Source organism: Rhineura floridana, chromosome 2 (genome assembly GCF_030035675.1).
Source record: "Rhineura floridana isolate rRhiFlo1 chromosome 2, rRhiFlo1.hap2, whole genome shotgun sequence".
Classification (NCBI taxonomy): Eukaryota; Metazoa; Chordata; class Lepidosauria; order Squamata; family Rhineuridae; genus Rhineura; species Rhineura floridana.
In genome coordinates, this window is record NC_084481.1 from 55,175,502 (window position 1) to 55,202,568 (window position 27,067).

Sequence of the window (27,067 nt, forward strand, 5' to 3'; positions counted from 1 at the left end):
TCACATGCAGTGATGTGTCAAAGATTAAAAAGAGAATTTGTAGGGAAATCATGTTAAATTGAATGGGCCAATTATTGATTTTTTAAAAAAATGAACATCTGGAATTGTTGAGTGCTCTAATTCTATATTTGCATTTAAACAATCATAAAAATCAAGGCAGTGATTGTTGACTTCGGCATGTTGATCCTGTGATTTCTAATTAAACTAACTGTATGACAAGAGTCAAATTATAATCTGTTGTTCCCTTATCTGTAACAGATGGGTTTGAGCATTCTAATACAAACTGGGGGTAGGAAATCAAACAACAGCTACATATACTGCATTTGCCAGGGAATTCAGATAGACCAATAGAATTCCCCATCAGATGTGCATACTCAGGTTTGCTACTGAGTAATGTATGAATAGCCTTTACACTATTCTGCAGGTGTACTTTCTGCCAACGAGTGTAATATTAATATATAAAAACAGTCTGGAGAATAGTTGCCACAGGTGATTAGGTGCACAGCTAAGAATCCCTCCAGAAGCCTAAACAGAGAAAGCTTTACGAAAGCATTCACATAACAGTGTTTTGTATTCTTAACAGGGAGACCTGGATTCAAATTCCCACTTGGCCGTGAAGCGCACTGGATCACATTGGGCCTGTCACTGCCTCTCATCCTAATCTACCTCACAGGCTTGTTGTGTGGAGAACTATGGTTGCCACCTAGAGCTCCTTGGAGGGGATGTTGAAGAAGAAGAAGAAGAAGAAGAAGAAGAAGAAGAAGAAGAAGAAGAAAGCCATTATGTGATTTTCTTGAAAGTGACTTTGCAGTCACAGTAACACAAATCTCATGTCTTCATACAGCAGGAAAAGAAGAACAAACAGTAAGAATCTGTTTAAGAAAAAAATCTTACTGTGTTATATGGGATGAGAGCATAGTCTTAATAAAATAAAATAAACTCTAACCTAAAGCTAAGATGTTTGTTTGAACAAAGTAATGGGTACTGGATGAAGAAGATTATCATCTGCCACTGTAACCAACTCAGCCACAAAGAGTATGTGCCTGTGACGCACAACCACCAAACATTCTAAATCACAACAACAATGAATGCATTCTCTGGGGGAAGTCTTTTGCTGGGTACAAACATTATTGTGCTTTGAATTCTCAGAAATGTGATCTGCTGGCAAACAAAAGAAAAGATGTGTGAACTATGTACAAAAAAATTGGGAAATCACTACACATTAAGACAATTCAATTTCATGAGGGTGTAGCAACAGATGGGGGCTCGTGCGCGTGCGCAGCGCAGTAGAGGGCAAAACGGCTATGGATTTGACTGGCCCGTGTGCGGGCGAAGACGTGTGCGAGGGAGAGAGGGAGGACGGACGAACTACCTGAGAGCAGCGCCGGGAAACTTCTCAGGGCGCTGCCTGTGAAAGTTTCCAGTCTGAAGCCTTGTCGACCTGCTGCCGCCAGTCATTGTAGGCTGCAGACAATAATGTTAAATGGACTAACGGTCCGACTCGGCACAAAGGCACCTTCTTCCCCTGTTCCGAACTTGTGAGCCATTCTCCTGGCAAGGCAGCCCTCCTCTCCCGCAGGCAAACCCTCTCTGCCCTGTAAACAGCCGTCAGGGGCAAGGGGGTGTGTCCGGGCCGGGCGGAGCTGGAGGTGAAGCGCCAACCCCCAGCCCACCCGCGCCGCCTCTTTCTCCCACAGCAGAGAGAGTTGCTGCCTGCTGCCGAGAGCGTCGCGGAGGGGAAGGGGCAGCCCCTGGGAAGCACGCCCTACCCGGGCCGCGCGTGTCCTGCCGTCCCTTGGCTCGCTCGCTCCACTGAGGCAGCCGTGCGCTTTTCCTCCCGTCAGCGCCTCGCCCATGTGCTGCCATGCGACCAGCGTCCCGCTCTGGGCCGTGCGCTGCGGCGCTTGTCCTGGTAGCCTGCGCCTCTCTCTGCACAGGTAAAAAGCGAGCCAGGAGCCCGTTTGGCTAAAGGGGCGTCGGAGTCAGGGGGATGCTTGCCGAGCCTCCTTTTGGGCGGCAGGGCGGGTCTTACTTTGGGCTTCTCTTAAATTGGCTTGGAAACTCCCCCCCATTATTTTTGGAAATCTTGGTCCCTAAGCCTGTGCGCGCGGACATCTCTTGATTAATGGGTGAGTGCGGAAGGATTTTCTGCACATGCCCAGAGGTATCTTTAGAATGCCGCTTACAAGTACTTAAAAAAAAGACTAGGATGAAAAATTACTGCGAGGCTAAAGAATGCAAAAAAAAAAAAAGGTTTGTGGTGATTGCGGCTCATACAAATATAATAAAAAGGGTTTTTTAGGTATTCTTCAAACAAAAAGGAAACAGAAAGTAAGGAAAAGGAATAAAGCCCTAGTTAATGTGTTGATGTGAGAATCATATAAGTTCCGTCATCAAAGAACCGTTCCAGGTTTGATCCTGATTAACTCGGCTTAATATAAAACCTGTTGGGTGGTGGCTGTGATTTTGAGGGCAAAGGCCGGCTAGAGTAGACGGAAGAGACCTGTATTTTTAAAGAGCATGTCTTTTATCTTTCAAAACTCAGCTTACTGTTTTAAATGGCTCTGGGCTCAGCTATGCCAGAAGTTACAATCCCTCGACCCAGAGGCTCTTCTCCCTGGCTGCAGATGTGTAGGGAACTGTTTGTACTTACTATGGAGGAAAGCCACTCTGCACATTCTCAGAAGTATCTGCAGAAGTGTTACTTCATATGTTTCAAGGTTTAACTCTGAGGGTTGAAAACTTGCTTTGGGGCAGGGCCTTGGCTCAGACTAGACCTGAAAAACCTTCCCAACTTCATGTTGTTTTTATAAAATAAAACGTTTGCTGCATGTTAGAAGGGCGGATGGAGCATTCTCTTGGAAAGGAATTTGGGACACCTAGCCATTGCATCTATTTCCATTCAGTTACCTGAGAAAACTGGGTATATTTATAGGCCGGGAACAAACTGGGTTTTCCAAAGGCTAGTTGCAGTTTGAGTTCGATCTAGTTGGTAATCGTCAATCACTGATCTTTTCTAGTATTAACCTGCAGAATCTAGTATATTTTTGCTCTAAGATCAGGAAAAAAAAGTGTACCACTGCAGTCCCTGGAAGCAAGAAGCCTCGTTGATTTCAGTGAGGTTTACTCTCAGGTAAGTGGGTGTAAGATTACAGCTTGAAATTTGTTTTACATTCTGACCCTTTTTAACTGGCATTTTCTCAATTGAAGGCACCTTCTTTAATTTCTGTCTTCTGTAGGATATCCCAATGCAGTGTCTAGGACTCTGATTCAAATGTATACATTTCTCCCTGCTTCCCTAAGCCCACAAAAATCTGTCTTTATGTTTAGGGGTCCATCAGTATTTCCATTTTATTAACATCTTATTCTCAAAATACTTCCAAAGGGGGAAGAATCAGTTTAACAAAGTTCTAACATTAGCACTGGCAGGCAGCCCTCTTGTATTATATACCAATTTAGTCTCTAAGCCATACCTGGTACACAGTGAACAAATGGCACCATTGGTGGTTGGAGAAAGACAAGGGAGCCCTTTTTGGGAAGTGTTGCTGGAAAGTGCATTAAGTGAGAAAGTTGGACTCTGAGGGAGCTGGGGATGTTACAGGTTTGGAGAGGGGAGATTGTGTCTCTGTCAGTTTTGGGTGCACTATATGCATGGATGCTTAGGAGGAAGTATAGCCGGTAGCCGTTTTTCAGGATTATTGGGAGCTGTTATTTTGTTTTTGAGTTGAATGCTATGGAAGCCGTGTTCTGGGTGGTGGGAGGTATGCAGAGAGAAGATGTTTGATGAACAGGTGGTGTATCAAAGTTGTGGATGGAGGGAGAACTGCTTGGATAAAACAGACTGAGGGCAAAGGGTTTGAGCTTATTTATTTGTTTATTATTTGATTTATATCCTGCCCTTCCTCCCAGCAGGAGCCGAGGGTGGCAGCTTGAGATTTGTGATCATAGAGGGTATGAATGCAATTGATACACACAGTTTTTATGTAAATAGGAAGGAGCCCTGCAATGGTCCTGACAAAAATCACCCCTTGAAAACAGTTATTTGCATTTCAAGGGAAGCTCCCATTGACGTAAATGGAGGCTTTTAAAAAATGCAAATAGCAGTTTCAGAGGGGCACTCCCCTACTTCCTGGAACTGGAAGAGGGGGTAGAATTAAATTTCCACTTCTATCCCCACAGTCTCTAGGAAACTCAAGCTTTCCCATCCATTCCTATTAACAAACTTGTACATTAATTGCATTCACACAGTTGCCAAACCCTCCAAGCTGCCGTAAGTCACTCTGCTGCATACTGTTGTATAAAGGGGTTGTGTTTTCTTCAGCTGTGTTCCCTGCAGTGCCCTTTCCTTACTCTATACAAATGAACAGAACAAAGAGAAAGGACACTTCAGATCTATGGGTAATCTGCATGGAATGAGTGGCAGTAGGATGCAATCAGGAAAATGACACAGAGAGGGAGTGGGGTGGGACCAGTTATTTCCATGTTTCAATTCTTGTTATCCAAGGAGTCCAAAGTCTCAGGGGGGTCCTGAGTTCTCTCGAGAAGACTTTCCATTAAGAACATACTTGTATGGATACCCTTGGAATTCTGCTGTTGGGCCAAGTCCCTGTAATCTGTATAAATTATGGAAAGTCAGAAAATGTGCAACTGCTTGCTTTATTTTGCATAACTCTGCTGGGAGAAGCAAGTAAGATGCTGGCTTCTGGAAATTTCACCACATGTTTGAATGCTCTAGACCCCAACTTCACACCTTAATGTGCTAGACACTTGGTTCCCTGTTCTTTTCTCTTTTTAAACACTGAAAGCTGATGATCAAATGATGGTGAATATTTCCCCTCATATCCGATTTCACACTTCTATTGTATAATGACAATAAATACTAGGTTTAAAGTGGTGTGTAGCATGAATGTTTCTGTGGCTAAAATTGTTTGTGTAGTGTACATGCTCGCATATCATCAGTGGTAAAAGCAAGCACGTTACCACAATAAATTACTATAAATAATTATAATGTGTGCCACCTCTAGTGCAAGGAACTGGAGGACACACTCTGGTTAATTTTTTGGAGAGGGCTTAGAAACAGTTTGGTGTATATGTGGATGAGGGTTTAGAGCAGGGATGGAGAACCTATGGCCTTTCAGATGTTGGTGTACTACAGCTCCCACCAGTATGGCCACAGGTTGTCCATTCCTGGGTTAGAGGACTTGGATAGACTGATGTGTGTATATTCAGAATTCAACACTTGCTATATACTACCCTATTGTGTCAGCTGTTTAGCTTTATTATGTTTGTTCAAATTCTAATAGTCTTAAAATGCAAGATGCTATATAAAGGCCAGAAAGCATGCCTCCTATAAATGTACGTGACAGATCTGTTCTACAGACAGTTACTGCATAATTCAGCAGGAATACCAAGTCTGTTTTCTCTCCCCTCTTTGTTTTTTGTTTTTGCCTCCAAGAGCCTTGGGGTTCACATCTACTCATTGATAATATTTCTCATTATAATGTATCTAATGTCTTCATTTTGCAAATAAGAGAAATAATTCACACTTTGCCCCCCCCTTCCTCAATCTATTCTCCATATAGTGTTGACTGCTGCTTGTGGCTGGTGCATCTTCATTAGGGATTTTAAGGAGCTTAATGCATTTAATTATAATCAATGTATAGCTACAAGAACTAGGTCAATTAGGTTTTACAGGAAATAACTAGTCAAAAGCTATTAAGCGGGGTAGGTTCAATCCAAGTTATGAAACTGAGGCATTGTACCAAAAACACGAATCCATTGACTTATTGTGGACCTTAGTACAATTACAGGGGCTTGAAAGTTGCTTCTTGAGCAACTCTGGTTCTTGAATCTTAAAGTTGTATAAATTTACAGGATAAGTAATTGGGGATATGGTAACTGTATTCCTAGCTTTGATTTTGATAGTGTATTGGGCATCATCATTGACCATGGCGCTTCAAGTATGTGGCATTTATGACAGAAGAATAAAAGTATATAATTCAAATATTACATGTATATGTGTATTTGTATATGAATGAGAGAGACACTAATTCCATGGGATTTCTGGGAGCAAATCTGGGGTCAGTAGCACTGTTCATATTTATTTGCTTGTTCTTTAATTTGTAACATTTGTGTACTGAGTGCCCAAAAACTTAATGTTCTCTGGACAGTAAACAATACCATTTACAAGCCATTATTTTGGCAAGCCTCTCTGGGGAGGGCATTCCATAACCAGGTACAACCCCTGCAAAAGCCCTCTCTCCAGTAGCTTACTGTTGCACCTCATTTGGCAGAGACACCCAGAGAAGGGCCACTGAAGATGACCTCCAGATCCAGCCAGGTAGCCAACATGATGCCCTCTAGGAGTTTTGGATTACAGCTGCTAGGATCTCTGACCGTGGGGCTGATGGGAGTTGGAGTCCAAAACATCTGGAGGGCACTATGTTGGCTTCTCCTGCAATAGGTATATATGGGAAGAGGCAGTCCTTCAGGTAACCTGACCCCAAGCTTTTAGGGCTTTAAAAGTTTAAACCAGCTCTTTGTATTGGGCCTGGAAACAGACTGGCAGCCAGTGAGAAGCACTGACATAATATGGTTATTATCACCCAGTCCTTGTTAATAACCTTGCTGCCTTACATAAATGTCTGAGTAACAGTTCTTCAGAGAGTGTCTTTGTTCAAAACCTTCTAGTCATTATTTTAATTTCCTGCATCAATAAGATGATGCCCCACTGACCTGTGGCTTTTATTTTCACAACTTGTTTTGTGATCCAATCGCTTCCCATCTATTAGTACAGAAGAGGATACATCCCTGTAACTGGAGGCAGAATATGTTGCTTTTGGTAATAGTAATAATATGCCTCTAATGGCAACTTAACTCTTTTCCTTTTTAAAAAGGTGGTATATCTACAATGTTTTAAAAACATGAACTGTGAATGTGACAAACAGGTATTTTGAAACCACATGTATGGCATCACACCCTCATCAGAGAATTGAGACTGGCCTTCGGTCCCTGTTGAGTGTAAATTCAGTGGTAAATCCAAATTTAATTCTCTGTGATGTTTGCAATATATTGGATCACCACTTCTGCAACGTCTTTACCTAAGACTGAGCAGCTTAGAAAATCTGTGGATCTTTGCCATGTTGCTTTTCAGACAGTCCAGTTTAACACAGTACACTACATTTTTCTGCTGTGCAAAGGATTCTTCAAATATCTGAAAATGTATTTGGGAAATGTTCAGATGTTGGTTTGAAGGCATGTGATGCAGTAGTGTTGCTGAAGATGGGTCTGGTTAATGTCTGGATGGAAGACCACTTGGGCACTACATGTACACGGCTTTGAGTTCCATGATGGACAAAAAGTGGGATTACAGTTATCATTATCTTTATTTGAAGATAAAAATATGGATATTAAAGCTAAGGATCTTTTGATTTTCTCATTGATTGCCACAAGACTTTCGATTGCACAAATTGGAAATCATTATAAAATCTAGATGCTTCCATGTAGAAAAATATGAAATATTGCAGTATCCAAAAAGACCAAGCATAACACATGTGTTATACAAGACAAAGAATGACCACAAGCTGTTTATGTGGTATGGTGGAACTTTTTCATATATCTACAGACTTACAACTTCAGTTTTCTACAGTCTCCATGGAAATTTGGACTTAATAAACTCTCAGTAGCTTTTCTTGCTCTTGGAAATTCACATTATAGCTCTCCAGAATGAGTATAATTTAAATATGAATAACTTGAATAATATGAATTGTTTGGATGTATAATTAAATATTTGTTTTTTTCTTTTTCTTTTGTTTCTTGAGGTGGCAACCATAGTTGTATACAGTATTCTATATGAGCATGATAGATTTTTATGAAGATGGCATTATGATACAGTAATACCTCAGTTAACAAAGTAAACGCATTCCTAGGCATTCCTGCTTTAACAGAAAAGTTGGCACCAGAGGTAGGGATAACATGGGACGAATAGGGATAGGTTCCTACACCCACTTATAAATTGTGGGGCAGCTTCAACAGGGGCTTTAAAGGTGCCTATCTCACACCCACCCCTTCCCTTCCCCTCCTTCTCCTCCTCTGAATGTATTTGATACTTCCCTCTCCAGCCCTGGGAGAAAGCAAGATATCTCTTTATTGCAAACACACAGGTATATCAGTTTCACCCTAAAGCAAAGGCACAGGCTTGAAAGTTTATCCATAGCAAAGCAAAGCTGATCAGTTTCACCTTTAAAAAAGCCTTCCTTAAAAGGAGCTTTGTTCCTGGAGAATTCCTTAACTGAGGTATTACTGTACTAGCTGTTTTCTTTTCAGTCCATTTCTGAATAATCCCTACCGTAGAATTTGGTTTATTATCAACACCATTATCATTTTATTTATGTATCGCTTAATGCCAAAATAGGCTTCTAAGCAATATACAAGTTTTTAAAACATTGTACATGTGTTAATATATAAACATCCACAATTAAAATACAATATAAAACAATCCCATTAAACATTAAAATATAAGTGTCCATAATAAAAAAATGCAATAAAACAATCCCATTAAAACAATGCAGTAATTAAAACTTTGCTTGGGTCAAGAGATCAAGGGAAAGCCTATGTAAACAGGTGCATCTCCAAAAACCAGCAGAATGCCAGCACAGATGGGGCCCCTTGTATTTCAGCAAGGAGTGCACTCCAAAACAACAGTGTCAGTAGTAAAAAGGCCCAATTCTGCATGACCACAAGTCATTGCTGCTACACATTGAGCTGACATTGAGCAATGTACCACGGTCCCTATATTTCTTTCCTGGTTTTTATTTATTTATTTATTAAATTTATTAGTCGCCCATCTGGCTGGTTGTCCAGCCACTCTGGGCGATGTACAAGATAAAAAACAATACATTAAAACGTTAAAATTTAAAACCATAACAGTAAAAACCTAACCCACCCCAAAAGCCTGTCTGAAGAGCCAGGTCTTCAAGGCCCGGCGGAAGCTCATCATAGAAGGGGCATGGCGGAGATCATTTGGGAGAGAGTTCCACAGGGTGGGGGCCACTATTGAAAAAGCCCTCTCTCTAGTCCTCACCAGTCTAGCTGTTTTAACTGGTGGGATCGAGAGAAGGTCTTCTGAGGCTGATCTTGTTGAGCGGCATCCCTGACGATGCTGGAGGCGCTCCTTCAGATAGACTGGGCTAAAACTGTGTAGGGTTTTAAAGGTCAAAACCAACACCTTGAATTGGGCCCGGTAAACAACCGGTAGCCAGTGCAACTCCTTCAGCACGAGTGATGTGATCTTGCCGGCGGCTGCCTTTAATCAGATGAGCTGCCGCATTCTGTACCAGTTGCAGCTTCCGGACCGTTTTCAAGGGTAACCCCACGTAGAGCGCATTACAGTAGTCTAGGCGAGAGGTGACCAGGGCATGTACCACCGGTGGGAGCAGATGGTTGGGAAGGTAGGGGCGCAGCCTCCGTATCAGATGGAGTTGATACAGCGCCGCCCGGCTCACAGCCGAGACTTGAACCTCCATGGACAGCTGGGAGTCAAGAATGACCCCCAGGCTGCGGACCTGGTCTTTCAGGGGCAATCGTACCCCATTGAGCACCAGGTCCACATCCCCCAGCCTTCCCTTGTCTCCCACAAACAGTACCTCGGTTTTGTCAGGGTTCAGCTTCAGCTTATTCTTTCCCATCCAGCCACTCACCGACTCCAGGCACTTGGACAGGGTTTCTACAGCCAACCTTGGTGAAGATTTAAATGAGAGATAGAGCTGCGTGTCATCTGCATACTGATGACATTGCAGCCCAAATCTCCTGATGATTGCCCCCAGCGGCTTTATATAGATGTGGAACAGCATCGGGGAGAGGAGGGAACACTGTGGCACCCCACAAGTGAGAGGCCAAGGATCTGAGACCTCATCCACCAATGCCACTCTTTGGTACCTACCAGAGAGGAAGGAATGGAACCACTGCAATACAGTGCCCCCCATGCCTAACCTCTTCAGGCGGTCACTGCCAGTTCATATACCTCTTAGTTTAACTGTGAAATTAGAATGTTTTGTTCCCAGTTTGTGTTGCTTTACACTTATTTTCATTGAACTTCATTTGCCATATTATTGCACATTCACCATGGCTTGGATTCTCTGGGAGCTGTTCATGGTCACCTTGGGTTTCACTATCCTGAATAGTTTGGTGTCATTTGTAAACTTGGCCACTGCATTGCTAACTCATTACTCTAGACCACCAGTGAATCATTACACAGATCCTTGGTAGATCCCATTGATTACATTCCTCCTCTGAGAGAATTGCCTGTTTCTATCTGCATCCTGTTTTTTAATGAGTTAATCCATATGCGATCTTATGTATACTAATGGTTAGCTCATTCTTAAAGTGTTAATCCCTATTTAGGCAAAATGTTATCATCCATGCACAAGACGGAACACATACCACCCCAAACCCCCACCTCAATGAACTCTGATCATGCTCAGTGATCACAGAATGCTGACTGACGACTGAGATAGAAAAAAGGGGGGAAACAAGTGGAAAAGGGAAAGGAATGGAATGAAATTTAGTGGAAGATGGCACAGCTGGCTGCCTGGAATAATGAACAGGAGCCCTCCACACTGCCACATTTTGTTGCAGGTCCTGCTTGTTCCTTTCTTCTAACAACTATCATGTTAGCCTTGGGGTGGCTAACCTGTTACTCTCCACATGATGTTTGACTACAGATGCATATACACCATACATTTAAAGCACATGAGTTCCCTCTCAAAATCCTGGGTACTGAAGTTTGTTAATGGTGCTGGGAATTGTAGCTCTGTCTCTGTTCATATTTGGATACAAATGTGCTATCAACAGAAATGTCCTGTTGCACCTAAAAGGATCCAGCCACAAACTGCAAGAAGGCCTTTAAAAATTATATTCAATATTCTTTATTAAGAAAAAAATTAAGAATACAACTACAACTCCCCAGTTTCTCTGGGGAAAGTCATGAATGGCAGGAAAGTAATGTGTGGTGTGTACACAGCCTACAACTCCCATAATACCTTACCATTAGCCATGCTGGCTGTGGCTGATTGGAGTTGAAATCCAGCAACATCTGTTATGTTAGACTACCTCAGTTTTTAAGATGTCCTGTGCCTCCCTAATTTTCTCCTAGAGATCAGTACGCTATCGTATGTGTGATGTAGATAGGACCATGGGATAGGACATGTGCACTTGTACTTTCAGGATAGCTTCACATTCTTTTAGCTTTTACTTCAGTCTGTGTTTAATCGCTCTGCGCTGCAGTAGTATGGAGAAAGTTGCATGCTCCATTTGGCCAGTCTATATATGCAAGGGCACACCATGTAGAACAAGGGTCAAAACTTAAGATCACAGATATCATAATGGGGCCTTTATGAGTCCCTATGTTACCTGCGGCACCCATCCCCACATAGCACGCAGATTACTGAACCATCTTAGTTGGAAGCAAATGTCTTTTTCTAGAGCAAAAGGGTGGATACTCCAATACCTGCTACTATATGTAGAAGCTGCTGCTTGGAAATTTTGATTCCTGGCTTTTGAGGGTGGAGTGGAGCCAAACAAAAACACTATATAACACTATAAAAACAGACATTAAAATATATTAAACAAAACATCTTGAATTTTTTTTTAAAAAAAAAGCTTTAAAAACATCTTAAAAAACAATTCCAACACAGATGCAGACTGCGATAAGGTCTCTACTTAAAAGGCTTGTTGAAAGAGGAAGGTCTTCAGTAGGCGCTGAAAAGATAACAGAGATGGCACCTGTCTAATATTTAAGGAGAGGGAATTCCAAAGGTAGGTGCTGCTACACTAAAGGTCTGCTTCCTGTGTTGTGTGGAATGGACCTCCTGATGAGATGGTATCTTCAGGAAGCCCTCACCTGTGGAGCACAGTGATTGATTGGGTATATAAGGAGTAAGATGATATTTCAGGTATCCTGGTCTCAAGCTGTATGGGGCTTTGTACACCAAAACCAGAACCTTCAACTTTAGTTATTGAAATTTAGTTATTCATTCTAAAAATATTTTAAAATAGGTACTTTTCCAGAACTGCAGTGTCAATTTCTAATCCCCCCCTCAGGTTTCAGCATCTGAGCTGAACAAAAAAGCTTAAGGAATCACCTCCACATCTCAAATAAGGCAAGCACTGACTCTGATGAGTTGTCAGCAGATGCGAAATACTTCTTTGTTTACCCAGATGTTTGTTGGCTATTAATACCAGGCTTATTGTGGTAATTTACCTGTTTGCTGTGGATTTTGATGTATTTCATTTTAATCCTTTGATTTTATTGAAATATTAAGTATCATTTTTATTTTATTTTAATGTTTCTACACAGCCCTTCATCAATGTTTCCAGGACTGTTCACAAGAATAAAAAAAGATGGTTTGTCAAATTCAGATGGAATTAATATTTTTTTAATATGGCAGTTGCTGAGTGGCAAACATGACCTCCTCATCACATTTTAATACCTGTAATGGCTCAAGAACCACCAAAGGGACCAATGTAAAATGTCCTCCCTATGGAGGCCATATTTTTTGCACCCATCCTTAAAAATAGGGTTTGAAAATATGCTGAGGGCATCTTTGTTGAAAAGCAGACACAATTCAGATAGGCAAAATGTATGCTCGGCTGTGTGTGATGCAGAAGGTAAATGGAGGTGTACATGGAAAGTAAGAGCACTGATGTCAAAGCAGACTTTGGATGTATTGCACACATTTGAGAGACAGTCTTGATGTGGGGCACATGGCCAAGGAAGGTGTGAAGAGAGGAAAGAACAAAGCACAACAATTTATTAGTGTTTAATAGGACCTGCATTTATTACTGTTTAATATATGCGGAAAAAATAAAACGTCCAAGGGTTTGAAGTTATACAAGACACATGTCAGAATAAACATGATTAGATTTACATGCTCTCACCTCTTTTGTTTTCAGAGCAGGACACTTGGCCAGCCATCTGCTTTAATGTTTGCAGTATATGCTCATGCCTCTTGAGGTCCAAAGTCTGGGAAGATTTAAAACCGACTGCAAGATTGTTGCTTGACCTGCCCTGTCTCTAAGCTGGTAGGATCAACAAGGCCCACAAGCACCCCTGCCCAGTTTTGTTTAATAGATTGTCTTTGGTTTAGACCAGAGGTGAACAGTGAAGTAAAACTATTTTCTCTTTTCATGTTTGGATATAAATGTGCAATCAACGGCAATGCCGTGTTGCACCTAAAAGGATCCAGCCACAACTACAAGAAGGACTCTTTAAAATTTAAAGCTTGGCATTCTTTTAAACGTCCTTCACTTACCAATGCAGCTTGACAGACCCCTCAGAGGCTCATACCCTATGAAAGTATTTTATTTATTTATTTATTTATTATTTGATTTATATCCCGCCCTTCCTCCCAGCGGGAGCCCAGGGCGGCAAAGAGAAACTCTAAAAACACTTTAAAACATCATAAAAACAGACCTTAAAATACATTTTAAAAATGTTGAAAACATTGTTTTAAAAAGCTTTAAAAACATCTTTTAGAAAGGGTTAAAACATATTAAAAAACACATATTAACAAGCAATTCTAACAGACGCAGATTGGGATAGGTCTCAACTTAAAAGGCTTGTTGAAAGAGGAAAGTCTTCAAAAGGCACCAAAAAGATAGCAGAGATGGCGCCTGCCTAATATTTAAAGGGAGGGAATTCCACAGGGTAGGTGCTGCCACACTAAAGGTCCGTTTCCTATATTGTGCAGAACGGACCTCCTGCTAAGATGGTATCTGCAGGAGGCCCTCACCTGCAGAGCGCAGTGATCGACTGGGTATGAGGGTCTTTCAGGTATCCTGGTCCCAAGCTGTATAGGGCTTTGTACACCAAAGCTACAACCTTGAACTTGGCCCGGTAGCAAATTGGCAGCCAGTGCAATTCTTTCAGCAGCAGAGTGACATGTTAGTGATACCCTGCCCCAGGGAGCAGTCTTGCACACCAGCTGCAGCTTCCAGACCAACCTCAAGGGCAGCCCCACATAGAGCGCATTACAGTAATCCAGCCTGGAGGTTACCAGTGCGTGGACAACAGTGGCGAGGCTATCCCGGTCCAGAAACAGCCGCAGCTGTCTTACCAGCCAAAGCTGGTAAAAGGCACTCCTAGCCATGGAGGTCACCTGGGCCTCTAGTGACAAAGATGGATCCAGGAGCACCCCCAGACTACAGACCTGCTCTTTCAGAGGTAGTACGACCCCATCCAAAGCAGGCAATTGACCAATTATCCGAACTCGGGAACCACCAACCCACAGCGCCTGTATAAAAAATGCAGTAAACAAGGACATGGTCATAGCTGAGTTACTTTGAGATGCCCTTTCAAAGTCCATTAAGCTTATCTGTAGACTCTCCAGGGCAAAACTAGCATATACCTTCTTATTTAAGACCACTTTTAGTTTGAAGATTAAATGGCACATTGCTTACTTTTACAAGTAATAGTCTATCCTTTTTGGAGAGAGGCACACACAGCTCACCTGTGGAAATAATAACTTTTGATGGCAAAGGGGATGGTTATTCAGATTTACTCCACTGAGAACAGTTCGGCAGAGGAGAGTGGTTGTATATGCCAACACACACAGCTTCTTGCAATCCTCAGAGCAGTTTTGCAACTTGATGATGGTGGGGAGACTTCTCCCCCTCCCCCAGAACAAAAACAAAGGTGATAGACGAGTGTTTCGAATAAAGCATGCTTGGTGCTTAAAAAGTAAAAGCTGGAGGCCAGATAAGAGAATGGACAATACAGATGACTGAATTTGGTGCTCAGATTGCCTGTGTATCTGTCAGCCATGTTCCACAGGTGATGGGAGGGTGTGCTCATCCCACTGGAGAAAAATGCATTTCATCTCCTATTTTATGCTTTGTTTGTGTATGGCCTCTGTCACCTTTATACTCTGCCCTGGTGCTGCGCATATTTACTCATCCATGAGCCCTATTGGATTCAATGGACCTACTTCTAAAGTGTGATTAGAACATCTTTGACTTTAGTATATGTAAGAAGCAGTAAATAAATGGCTTCTGCTAGCCAATCCTTCTCAGACCTGTGGCCCTCTAGGTCAGTGTTCTTCAACTTTGGATCCCAGGTGTTGCTGGACCACAAGTCCCATCATCCCTAACTATTGCCCGTGCTAGCTGGTAGAGCTTATGGGTGTTGAAGGGTAGCATGATCTGGGGACCCAGAGTTGAAGAACACTGTCGTAGAGGGCATTAGGTGAAGGGAAGACTGAGCTAGGCTAGTCTACTGTGCGTCTTATTCCCATTTGATTCCACGGATGCAAAATCTGGCCCTTCAGGGAAGGGTGAAATGAACTATATGAAAGTTAATATAGAAAGGCATACACACCACACATTTAGAGCAGTTTTAAAGCACAGTTTTCCTCCAAAGAATCCTGAGAACTGTAGTTTATTAAGGGTACTTGGAATTGTAACTCTGTGAGAGGTAAACTATGGTTCCCAGGGTTCTTGCAGGTGTGTGTGTGTGTATTTTAAATGTATGGTACGTACACAGCTACTGAGTTGCACCAGGAACGATGATTGGGATCTGGCACATTTTTGCTAGGTTTTATCTTGTGGCAGTCTCCTGTTGAATTGTTAATAGGCATGAATGTGACGGTTGTATATTATTCACTCAGCTTGCCCACAGAATGCTTTAAAAATGTTGTAATCCACATTCACTGGCTTTTAAATGTGGTTTTATTCTGTTGTACACCGCCCTGAGAGCCTGTTGCTAAAGGGCGGTTTAAAAGTGCAATAAATAAATAAATAAAAATAAAAAACAGATGCCCCACATATTGATATAGTAAATGTCCCAAACGGGTGAGTGGGCATGAATGTTTTAGTGAATACGCATAGGGAGGAGCAGGAATATGATAGTAGGCTCTGCCTTATATGCATTGGCTAGACTGTCTAGGTTCCCAACCACTTGTTCAGTTTGTGTGCATGAAGGATGGTTGGGGGCAAACCCTAAGCTTTGCTGAAGCATAAAACATCTTTAGGAGAAGGGAACCAAAGAAAGGAAACCCTCAAAACATGCCAGTGGGTGGGTACATACTGAGGACGGACTGTTGGTGAAGGGGGGAGGAAGAGCAGCCCTGTAGCCAGCCTTCCTTGTTAGGTGGGGCAGCCAATCCCACCTCCCTCACTGATGGAGATGATGTGAGGGCCAGGGGAAGAGAAAGGCAGCAATCTTCCCCCTCCTCCATGCAGAGTGTGTGTTAACTTACATAATGGGCTATGTAAAAGTCACATTGACAGAAAATTTAGTATGAACACCAGGAATCAAATGACTGGCATATTTTTGGTTTCATAATGTTGATACAGTAAACAAGGTGATACCAAAACGTGTAAAACAAACAAAAACAAGTTAATGCTATAACTAAGAAGTTAAAAACTAATGTGGAGCTTGTTTTCTCAAAGATTCACTTTTAACTTTGTATCATAACACCAATAAAAAATAAATAAAAACAGGTTTAGAAACAGAGTAAGAGTACATTACAATGCAACCATGGTCAGGTATTTTGGGAGAGTGGTGCTGCAAACAATATGCATAATTTTCTTATTGAAAACAATCAGTTTGAGTCCTTGATTTTGTAAAATATTTACTGTATAATTGACTTCCTTTCATAAACATATAAAAGTGCTTGATAAACATGCAAGAAAGCTTTCTGACTGGTAGGTTCACAATACAGGCATACCCCACTTAATGTACACGTGCTTCGCAATTACAGACACATAATGGCATGATGCCGCTGCCATCTAGTGGTGATTGCAGTGCAGTACATGCATAGATAATTGCTTCACTTTAAGTACATTTTCACTTTACACACACGCTCCGGTCCCATTGCGTATGTTAAAGCAGGGTATGCCTGTACACTTTTTCAGGGACAAAATAAATATTTTAGGATATGTTTAACTACTCCTTGAGGGTCCCTCTCTCTACTCTTATTCCTCACATTTAGATTTCCTTATTGGACAATCAAGGGAAAACCTTTAAACTGATTGCTATATAAAGGGCTAACTAAGCAATTGGAAACTAATTGTAGAAAGCAATTGGATTTTTTTTACTGGTCGCTGGTGTTTTTTGCATGCCCAGAAACCCTGAAAAGGCCTCATGCTGAGCTGCACACATTGGGAAAATCAGAAAACAGGTCTGAGTTACAGCCTAGGTGGCCAGCTGGCCAGCCAACTGTAGTGTGCACAGCAGTGTTTCTATTTCTCTGGGGCTCTTTATATCCTTTGTCATCAAGTGCTCAAGAAAAAAATAGCCACTATGATTGTAAGTATAGTGAGTGTTTTAAAAGAGTAAAGGGTAACTTAGGGTAGATATATTTAACACTTCAAAGGACATGTTAGTATACAGGATTTTTTTTCCAGATCACTTAAGTAATTATGCAGCAATTATGATCTTGAAAAATTCACCCTGAGTCAGGGAAAGTCCTGAATGAGCAGACATTTGGGGGCTCTTCCCGATGAGGCTTCTGTCATGTTCTTGCCCTGCTTTATTCACTGACTTTTTTTCAGAGGAGGCTCTTCTTAAATTGCCCCTGTTCTTAAAACAAGCTGTCATTTTTTCAATGGAATCTGCTATTGTCTGTCATGTCAAAAATTAAAAAGACAATTTCCCCAAAAAAACATATTGGGGAGGGGATGAAGCATAGCTCAGGAGGAGATTTGCCCCACCCTTGCTCCAGGGCTGACGGAGAGAGAAAGGGGAATGGAGTATCACGGAAAAGGGCATGCCTGGCTGACTGGTAGGAATCCTGAAGAGGAGCACTTTACACTGCAACATTTTATTGCAGGTCCCACTTGTTCCATTTTATTTATTCGTTTGTTTGTCTGTCTGTTTGTTTATACCTCGCCTTATGGCCAAAAGGCCCTCAAGGCAGCTTACAAGGAAAACACAAATACAGGAATACATCCATAAAACAATACAATTTACAAAATTAAATAACAAATAACATTATTAAAAAACAGCGATTACAAAACTTCCAATAAAAATACAGTGTGGTGCAGGCGCTTGGAGTGGCAGAAACATCTCAGGCTACCCCCAACAAAGCTGTGGAGGCAGTTTAATGTTCTGTCTTTGCCTTGCTAACAGAAAGGTCACAGTAATTTTATTTGTTCATCATGACGAACAAAATTCATAAGTACTATTTAGGCAATTATTTAGTGACAAATAGTCACTAAAATACAATGAATAACTTTAAAATACTAAGTAAAATTACATGCCTTTTAGGAAGGCGAGGTTTGATGTTTTAAAATATGTTTAAATTTAGAGTGCAAGTACAATGTTGAAAATGTACCTCAGTTTAGCTTGAAGGATTCACTGAAACAAGCTTAATCAAATAATTTTTTCCTTTCCCCAAAGGACTTTTGCAACTATGTACTGATGGAGAATAAATACAATTTTCAGCAGGCATAACTGCAGGCATCAAACCACTGTTTGTATTCATATATGGCAACATTGAAGAGACGTGTTCTGTGTTATAACTGAAGCATTGATTCGATGCATAATGTACACACACACACAAAAAAACAACCCTATTTCTAGCAGTATAGCATTTGGAACTGATGTAGAGAAACTTTTGTGTATCACTGATGGTCAAAACTGAAGCAACATTGGGTTTATTGGCACTAATGTTATAATTGTCTGGGCAGGGACCATTCAAGAAATTAGAGAGGTTGGGTGCAGTTATTTGTGAGCCATCACAGCATAAAAAACAACCACCAGAAGTGATTGCCTGCCTACACCGGAACATACTGTTACTCTATGTTTACCAGCCAGGTACATTTTTGCCATGACATAAAGCTGGCACAGAGAATCTCTGTGCAGGGTCAATTTAGTAGTCTTGACATAGTTCTAAACCATGTTGAGTTGCATTCCCTGGAAAATAATATAGTATTGGGATGCTGCAGGTTTTTTGTTTTTTTTGTTTTTAAAAAGGGAGATTGTCAGAAGTGCTTTAAAGGATGCTTCCCTTCATGCCAATCTTAGAAGCAGCTTTAGAACAGGACCGTACAACCTGGGACCTGCCGTGAGAATGCAGCCCACTAGCCATGTATGATAGTTTGGCAGTTGTACTCAGGTACAGCAGAGATGGGGAAACTCTGACCCTCCAGACATTTTTGGACTTCAGCTCCCATCAGCCCGTCAGTATGTTCAGTGACCAAGTGATGATGGGAGTCCAACAACATCTGGAAGGATGTTCTCTCATCTGGAAAGATTTCCCAACCCTGCGATGCAGTGAAATAACTGTACCCTGTCTCCTTAAGGACAACCCAGATGTCCCTCTCTCTTCTGGCCTAGGAGAAATCCTGCTGCAATAGGTGTGTGTAACGACTTCCAGGCTCTTCAGAGGAGCCGTACAGAGTTTGTCAATAAACCTGTGTGGTTACTAATACTTGTGTGGAACCAATAGTCAGGGTTCAACAAACAACATGGTTTGTTCAATTCATGCAGAAGGAAAATCATGCACCCAAAAAACAAAGGCTGGTTTTAAAGTCCATGATTAAGTGGGAACCTGGATTAATTTTAACCATGGTTAACATTGCTGCTGATTTAGTGGTTGACTACATTAGGCCCATCTGTGGGAGTATGTGCTCCGTTAGCCTCCAACTGCTCAGTTACGGTAAAGCAATCAATAGACAATACTCTCTGTTTTAAATTCACCAGCCCAAAGCATTTCATTGCATACCACATTTCTGGACCTTAGAGAAATTGCCAAAGAGTTTGCATTTAAGATTCTTGAAGTCAGTTATTCTGACAACATATGTATGAAAATGCATTATTTAGGATTTTGAGTAAAGCTCTCCACCAAAATCTGGTACTTTTTCTGAAGAATTGTCAACTCCCCCCCCCCCGATATGTAGCTAAACCAACCTAACTAGGTTTTGTTTGCTATTGCAGGGTGGTGTTCACCAAATGCTTAATTATCTTTTCAGGTCTAACATGCGTGTGCCAGTTGTGTGAAAAAACAAACTTCACTTGTGAAACTGAAGGAGCATGTTGGGCTTCTGTCATGCTCACAAATGGTAGGCAAGAGGTTATTAAAGCATGCGTCTCCCTCCCACAACTGAAAGCACAAATCTTCTGCCACAGTTCTAAGAACATCACCAAGACAGAATGCTGCTATACAGATTTCTGCAACAACATCACTATTAACCTGTCCACAGGTAAGTAATGCTTCAGAGAAACCCCCCCCCCCAAAAAAACTGCCACAATTCTATACTTACTTGGGAGTACATTCAATTGAGCAGGGTGAGACTTGCTTCTTGGTCAGTGTGCATAGGGAGGGGCAGTGTGTTAGAGTAAAAATAAATTGTGCTCTTGTTTGTTTGTTTGCTAGTTAAGACACCATTGTGGGAAATTTGAAATCTGCCAAACTAAAAATGAGAGTTGCAGCTTAGTCCTATTGCGTTCATTCCAGGAATTTCTATAAATTGTCTTAAGCAAGGTTTTGGATGCTTGTTCTCGCCCTGATAATAGGGTGGCCAGATGCAAAAGGCAATAGGGGTCCTGCATCTTTCATAGTTGTGCAGAACAGGGAATTTCAGCTCAAAAGTTGCACCTGCTGTTATTCCCTCTTTTACAAACTCTTAAAGATGCAGGGGCTCTGTCCTCTTTTTGCAACTGGCCACCCTACCTAATGATTAACTCTCTTGACCCTTGAAAGATAGGTATGCTCATTCTATATATTTTGTTTGTGGGGAGCAGGAATACAGTGAATAGAATTCTCTACCTGTGGCTTGCTAAAAAAGAGGCAATGTCCTCCTCAAAAAAAAAAAAAGACACAGATTTGCATAAAGCTTGCATATGCTAATTTATACCTGAAGATGCAGATTTAGAAATAATTACTGTAATTTACCTAGAAATGACATGGATTTCCCCAGTGTGTGGAAGACTGTGGCCAGGTGCTGCTAACTGTTGATGGGCAAGGTCTCTGTTCTCCCTTCTTACGGTCCTTGATGTTTAAACTAGACTGCCTTGCAAAAACAGAGGGCATTCCTCTCAAATGTAGGACACATGGTCACTCTAACCTTTACCCTAATTGCAGCCTCACTTCTGCAGAGTTTGGCAGCTTGCAATTTCCCCCTCCCCCCCCAAAAAAAATCCCACCACCCACAGAGTCACATCTCTCCAGTCAAATCGGTTGAACTTTAGCAGTGCCTAGGGATTTAATGTAGCACAGTGGCTATTTCTGTAAATGGCTAGAATACTTTGCAGCAGCTATAAGGCTTCTTTATATTTAAACTTGGCTTGGACCATCACCCCTTCAAATAGAGGTCTGTCCTCTGTAAAGTAGGACACATGGCACCCTAAATATACCAATTTTAAGTTAAAAAAGGGAAATGCTTATGTTGAATTAGAATGTATAGCAGTTAAAAGCTATATTTATATTAAAGAAGCAGACTGGAAGAAACACTTGTGAGAAGATGGGTACTTGGAATTATTGTTACAGGCTTGATGGTAATTTAGGAAAACCTCAGGTTCTTTGCCATACTCATTTGGAAGTCCTGTGCTGTGAGACTTCCAGTGTATAAAATATGTGAATGTATCTGAATCCCTGCCCCTCCTGAATGTCTCCAAATATGTCTTTTTTCTGTCAGCTATGTTCTAAAAGCTGTTTTGTAATTGGAATAAAAGTTGCTGTTCTGATACCACGAAGAATGGAGAAATCTGTCAATTCCAGTTATTTAGGTTTCTCATTTTTCCGATCTTAATTTCAGTTCCCCGCAGCCCACAAAAATATCTGATTTTTTAAAAAAGTCATCAGCATTTTAGTGCAATTTTCTCCTAATAAACATATTTTTGTATGCAGTTTGATTAACATACACATTTTTCCAAAGCAATTTCCCTTGACATACTGCATTTTTATTACAATTTATTTTCACTAACACATGCATTTTTCGACACTTTGCCCCAGTGTGTGCATTTCTGGACACATTACTTGGCTGGAGAACTGCTTTGCAAAATTCAGCAGAGGTGAATTTAGGATGACTGTGTTTTGGTTTGCGTATTATTTTGAAAAATTTGCTAGGCTCCTCTTTAAATGTGAATTGAATTGAATTTCTTCCCCATCTGTAGTTCCAACTTTGTTGCATCTGTCTGATTCTTGACTCTGAGAACAGACTTTCTGGGAGCTGAACTATATGAAGATGTATGCTCCCTCAACCCGTCCATAAACTAGAATATTATAAAGTATGCATTAATTCCTGTTTGGTGTCAAGATTGTTGACCGTCAAACATCATGACATGCACTTGTGTGTAGTTCAGGGTGCCTCAGGACTGTCAGTATTTTGCAGCAGGAAAGTGCATGCCCAAACTTTAGACATGTGCATTTAAAGTGAATTAAAGTGCTCTGTCACCCTAGGACAACAAATCCACTTTTAAAAAAAACCTGGACTTTTTGTGGTTTGTTCATTGGTAGACATGCACTGAAAAGTGTGGGATGGATGATTAACGGGAAGATGTGTAAACACCCCATAAGCAAATCAAAATGAATGTAGGATGAATGCTTATTGTCACATAACTGCTCAAAAACAAATCAGAATGAGTGCTCAGTAAAGACCGGACATAATCTACACCACTGAGTAGGCTTTGTGCAAGCAAATCAGGATGAATACAGAATAAACAGGTTGTCAGGTGGAGCCTCAGATCAGAGTTTATGAGAGAGCAAATAGAAGAAGGGGGCAAAGAAGCCCTCAATGAGATGTACATGAGGTATGTGCCACTAAAACAGATATAATCCCTTCAGCAATGCGTTGGTAGCATAAGGATCTGTTCTAGGCAGTCCTTACTGTTCTGAGAAACAAAATACTCTGGAATTTTGTCTGAATTGTCATCAGCTGCCCTGGCAGCCAAAGGAAGGAGTTGTTTTGATCAAGTATCAGCTCGTCCTCCACATTATCACAAGACAAATCAGGAAATCACAGGATTCTCTTACAGATACTATTTTTTTGAAGTGTAAATATTAGTATTGACATCAGTTTTCCACATGTGGTGCTCTCCTGATGCCATTGGTCTCCATTATCCATCAGGCCCAGCCAGTATGGCCAATGGTCAGGGAATATGGGAGTTATAATGGAGCAAATATCTGGAGGCCTCCTGGTTTGGAAAGTTTGATCTGCATCCATAAAAATAAAGAAACTGGGTTCTGGTATTGCTAAGGTGAAAGTTAGGGGTTTGTATTGGTTTTATTTTATTTATAAAAATATTTATATGCTGCTAACTCGTATACAAAACATCTAAGCGGTATGCAGCAAATATAAAATTACAATAAACATAGAATTTTTTTAAAAAAAACAGAATTGGCATATGAGACTGGCAAATCACATAAACTTCATCCAACCAGATAGGTTTGTTGACATGACAGCTAAAAACAAGAAAGAAGAATGCTTGGCAGATTTCCATCAGAGGGCATCCCACATTGCTGGACCTCCCACTATATGTCGGTATTACAGGAGGACAATACCCCCCCCGATTTCTCACTGCAGAGTAGATGACTACTCAAGGGTAAGAAAAATATGCAGAGCAAGCCTCTGTATGTTGACTTGGGTTTAAAGTCCCACTGTACTTAATGGAGCTTACTCAAGAAATATGCACATTGGATCAAAGACAGACTCAAGTATAAGAAATAAGAGGTGAGGGAGAAATCCTGTCTGGGATCAGTGGGGCTGAACAAGTGGCAGAGCCCTAAGCTCTGCCACTCACGCAGGTCATGTGGGAGGTGGGTAGTGGAAAAGTCATTTCTTGCTGCACCTACTGCAGGCAGGTACAGCAGAGAAGCCCGGATCTCCAGGAGCTAGACGGGCTTCAGATCCAGCAAAACTTTGGCTGGGCCGGCTCTCCTACTGAAACACCCCATTTCAGGAGTTTCTGCCAGCTGCTGCCAGTAGTTTCCACTTTCAGTTGGTGCTGTGGGGACCTCAGGAGCAGTGGAACCCTGCTTCACTGGCCAAACTGGGTAGAGGGAGAGCTTTTCTGCCTCCTAACCCCCTCCAGCACAGCCAATGTGGGGTTAAGATGGCGCTGCCCTCCGCCTTGGACAGAAGGATTTTGTTTGGGGAAAGTGCTATTTGTTTTAAAATATAATTAGCTTCCTTTTTTTTTTCAATAATTTTTATTCAGATTTTCATAAAACATACAAGACAAAATCATAAAACATTCAAAGACAAAAAACAAAATCAAAAATAGTTAAACAAAAAGAAAAAAAGAAAAAAAAAAACAAAAATAAAAAATAAAGAGTAAAATATTGACTTCCCATTTGTCAAAGATCAAATCAGTTATAAGTCTATAATATATAACAATCCTGTCTCTTAAGTCATATTATAAAATCACTTTCCTCCAGTAGTTATCTTACTTAATCATCAAATCTCATAAACATTACTTTATTCTTTCCACAAAAAGTCAAAGAGAGGTTTCAATTCTTTAAGAAATATATCTATCAAATTTTTTTTTCCAGATAAGCATATCGATTAATCCATCTCATTACTAATTATGATAATCTTATTGTCATAACCATAGTCAAAATAAACATTTCAATTAATCCATCACATCAGAATCTGTTAGGTTCAATAATTTCAGTAGCCATTGTTCTATTATCTCTATTAGTTCCATTTTCCATCTTCCATCTTCAGTAGTCTTGTTAAGTCCAGTAATTTCAATATCCAATCTTCCATTATCAGTATTCCATAATAATCTTGCTGTCAAAGCCATAGTCATATAGTAAGAGTCTGATGGGAATTACCTCTATCCCAAATATTTTCTTGCCATCCATTCTGAATAGGTTGCTGAAATACTGCTGTAAAATCATATCTCTGTTCTTTTTTTCAAAATACACTGGGTCATCTCTTAAAAGTTTTTCCATTGTCACATGGCTGCAGTTAATTCCATAGATTTTCTCTATATTGGGCTCCATCACATCATTCCAGTCCAGAAGATTATCCATGCCATTGATAACTTTATCTCTAGAATCTTCATTCATTTCTTCAGAGATAACATTGAGTTCCAAACAATAGATTTTATTTCTAAAGTCCATAGACTCCAAATCTTGTTCCTGTTCCACGTTGGTTCCAATCTCCGGGATCTCCTCTCTCACAGGGACCCCTATTCCAGTCTCCAGGGTCTCCTCTCTCACAGGGACCCCTGTTCCAATCTCCGGGGTCTCCTCTCTCACAGGGACCCCTTCCAGGGTCACCTCTCTCACAGGGACCCTTATATCTTTAATCTCCTGCTTCATTTTACTCAATTCAATTTTCGTTATCTCAATCTCATCCATTATTTTCTGAAACATAGTTATTTCCAGATTTTCAGCCACTTTCTTAATTGCCATTTTAAAAGAAAAATATAGGAAAACCACTTCTTATTTCAGCAACAATTGGGTTAATACTCCAAACTTGGTGACATCACAGTATAAACAGAGCAGACAGCCTTATCTCTCCAATAGTTAAGTAAACAAAATGCAGTTCCCAGGATCGAAACAATTAATGGCAATCGTCAAGAAACAGATTCGTCAAAATAAAATAGACCAAAAAGAGAGTAGTCTCAAAACAGTATAATATTTTTCAAAATAAAAATCTGGAATAGAAATCCCTCTTCTGTGTATATCTTTAGAATGCAAATCCAGGACAGCTTTTTGCAACAAAAACAGAGATAAGCTATTAATTAGTGCGTAGCAGAGAGAAGTTATGGCTCCCCAGTGAGATGTCAAAAACCGATCAATCTGGCAAATCTCTTTTAAACAGCAACAATTTAAGTCAAGTAAAAGAAAAATATAGAAAGAAGGGTGCTTGCCTGTTAGTGCGTTCTCTCTTAGAAGATAAGATGAACGTTCGCTTTAACAGATAGAGCTTGCTGTTGAAAATCCGTCCCACCTTCGTCGGCTGGACCTCGTCCCATAAATTAATGAGATCTGGTCGTCCCAACAAAAATAGGCTTTGAGGTTAATCTCTTCGTTTCTCCCTACCCGGGAGAAGTTTAATCAGTCAAAAAAAAAAGAAAAAACTGACTGATATATCTGAATAAGCTTCTTTTGAGGCAGGAGCCCGTCTCAAAAGCAGGCACAGGCTAAGTCACCCTTCCCGGAAGTCAAAATATAATTAGCTTCCAAAGAGCCTTTACTAAGCTTTGAAATGTGATTGTACATCTCTGGGTGTTTTATTTTCATACTATGTTTATTTTGCTTTTACGTTTAATTATTGTTGATTTCTTGTTTCAGTTTTAACTGTTGGTTGCCGACAAGAGAGCATAATCGTTTTTATTTTTCCTTTTGATAGTACAAGAAGGGCTCCAGACTGTCTAGAATTCTGTCTAGACTCTTGTGGTGTCTCATGACAGAGTGAATGAAGATACATAGACTATTCTGTCTTTAGGTTACAAAGTAGATTCCTCTTAAAGACAGAAACCTAAAACACCTGACAATGTTTTTATTATTGAACAATCGTAGCCCAGCAAAGATGAAAGGGGTTGGGATTGCAATTGCACTGGCATTGGTCAAAATGTCTCCTTTTCTTGTCTGGGAATGATATTTCAAAGTGGGGCACCACCACTGAGAAGGCCCTCTGCCTAGTTGCTAGTATCTTACTTCTGAAAGTAAGGGCGTCCAGAGAAAGCCCAAACAGCAAAATAAACATAGTATGAAAATAAAACACCCAGAGATGTACAGTCACACTTCAAAGCTTAGTAAAGGCTCTTTGGAAACTAATTATATTTTAAAACAAAATCTATGATCAGTTGAAATAATGAAAAATACCAACAGTTTTGACTCGGAACTTAATGTCCCTTATAATATTCATCCGAATACGTGCCCAGGTGTTTAGATTCCCTGTAAAGAATTGCATGAGTGAGATAAAGTGGGAATACCAATCACAAACTTTGTGCCTACTTGTGCAGGCTGCTGTTCGCAAACTAATTAGATAGTGACGAGTTTGGAGACATGGAGTGGACAAGGTTAGTGGCATGATCCTGATCCCCCCTTCATGCAGAGAGAATAACACCTGCAGCATGCTAATTTGCTACTCCGTATAGTTGTGCCTTCCA

The 27,067-nt window shown here is 40.8% G+C and overlaps 1 protein-coding gene across 4 annotated transcripts in view; it reads left to right on the forward strand.

Moving 5' to 3' along the window:
* The first annotated feature begins 1,314 nt into the window (after positions 1-1,314).
* Positions 1,315-27,067, forward strand: part of ACVR1C (activin A receptor type 1C) — a 79,376-nt gene continuing 53,623 nt past the window's right edge. For 3 of the 4 annotated variants that reach the window (XM_061608743.1, XM_061608744.1, XM_061608745.1), the window contains exons 1-2: positions 1,315-1,937; positions 19,972-20,202. In XM_061608743.1, the coding sequence (XP_061464727.1) occupies positions 1,865-1,937; positions 19,972-20,202 (304 nt within the window). In that variant the 5' untranslated portion in view covers positions 1,315-1,864. The remainder of the gene's footprint in view (positions 1,938-19,971; positions 20,203-27,067) is intronic. The other variant, XM_061608746.1, reaches the window with a different exon arrangement.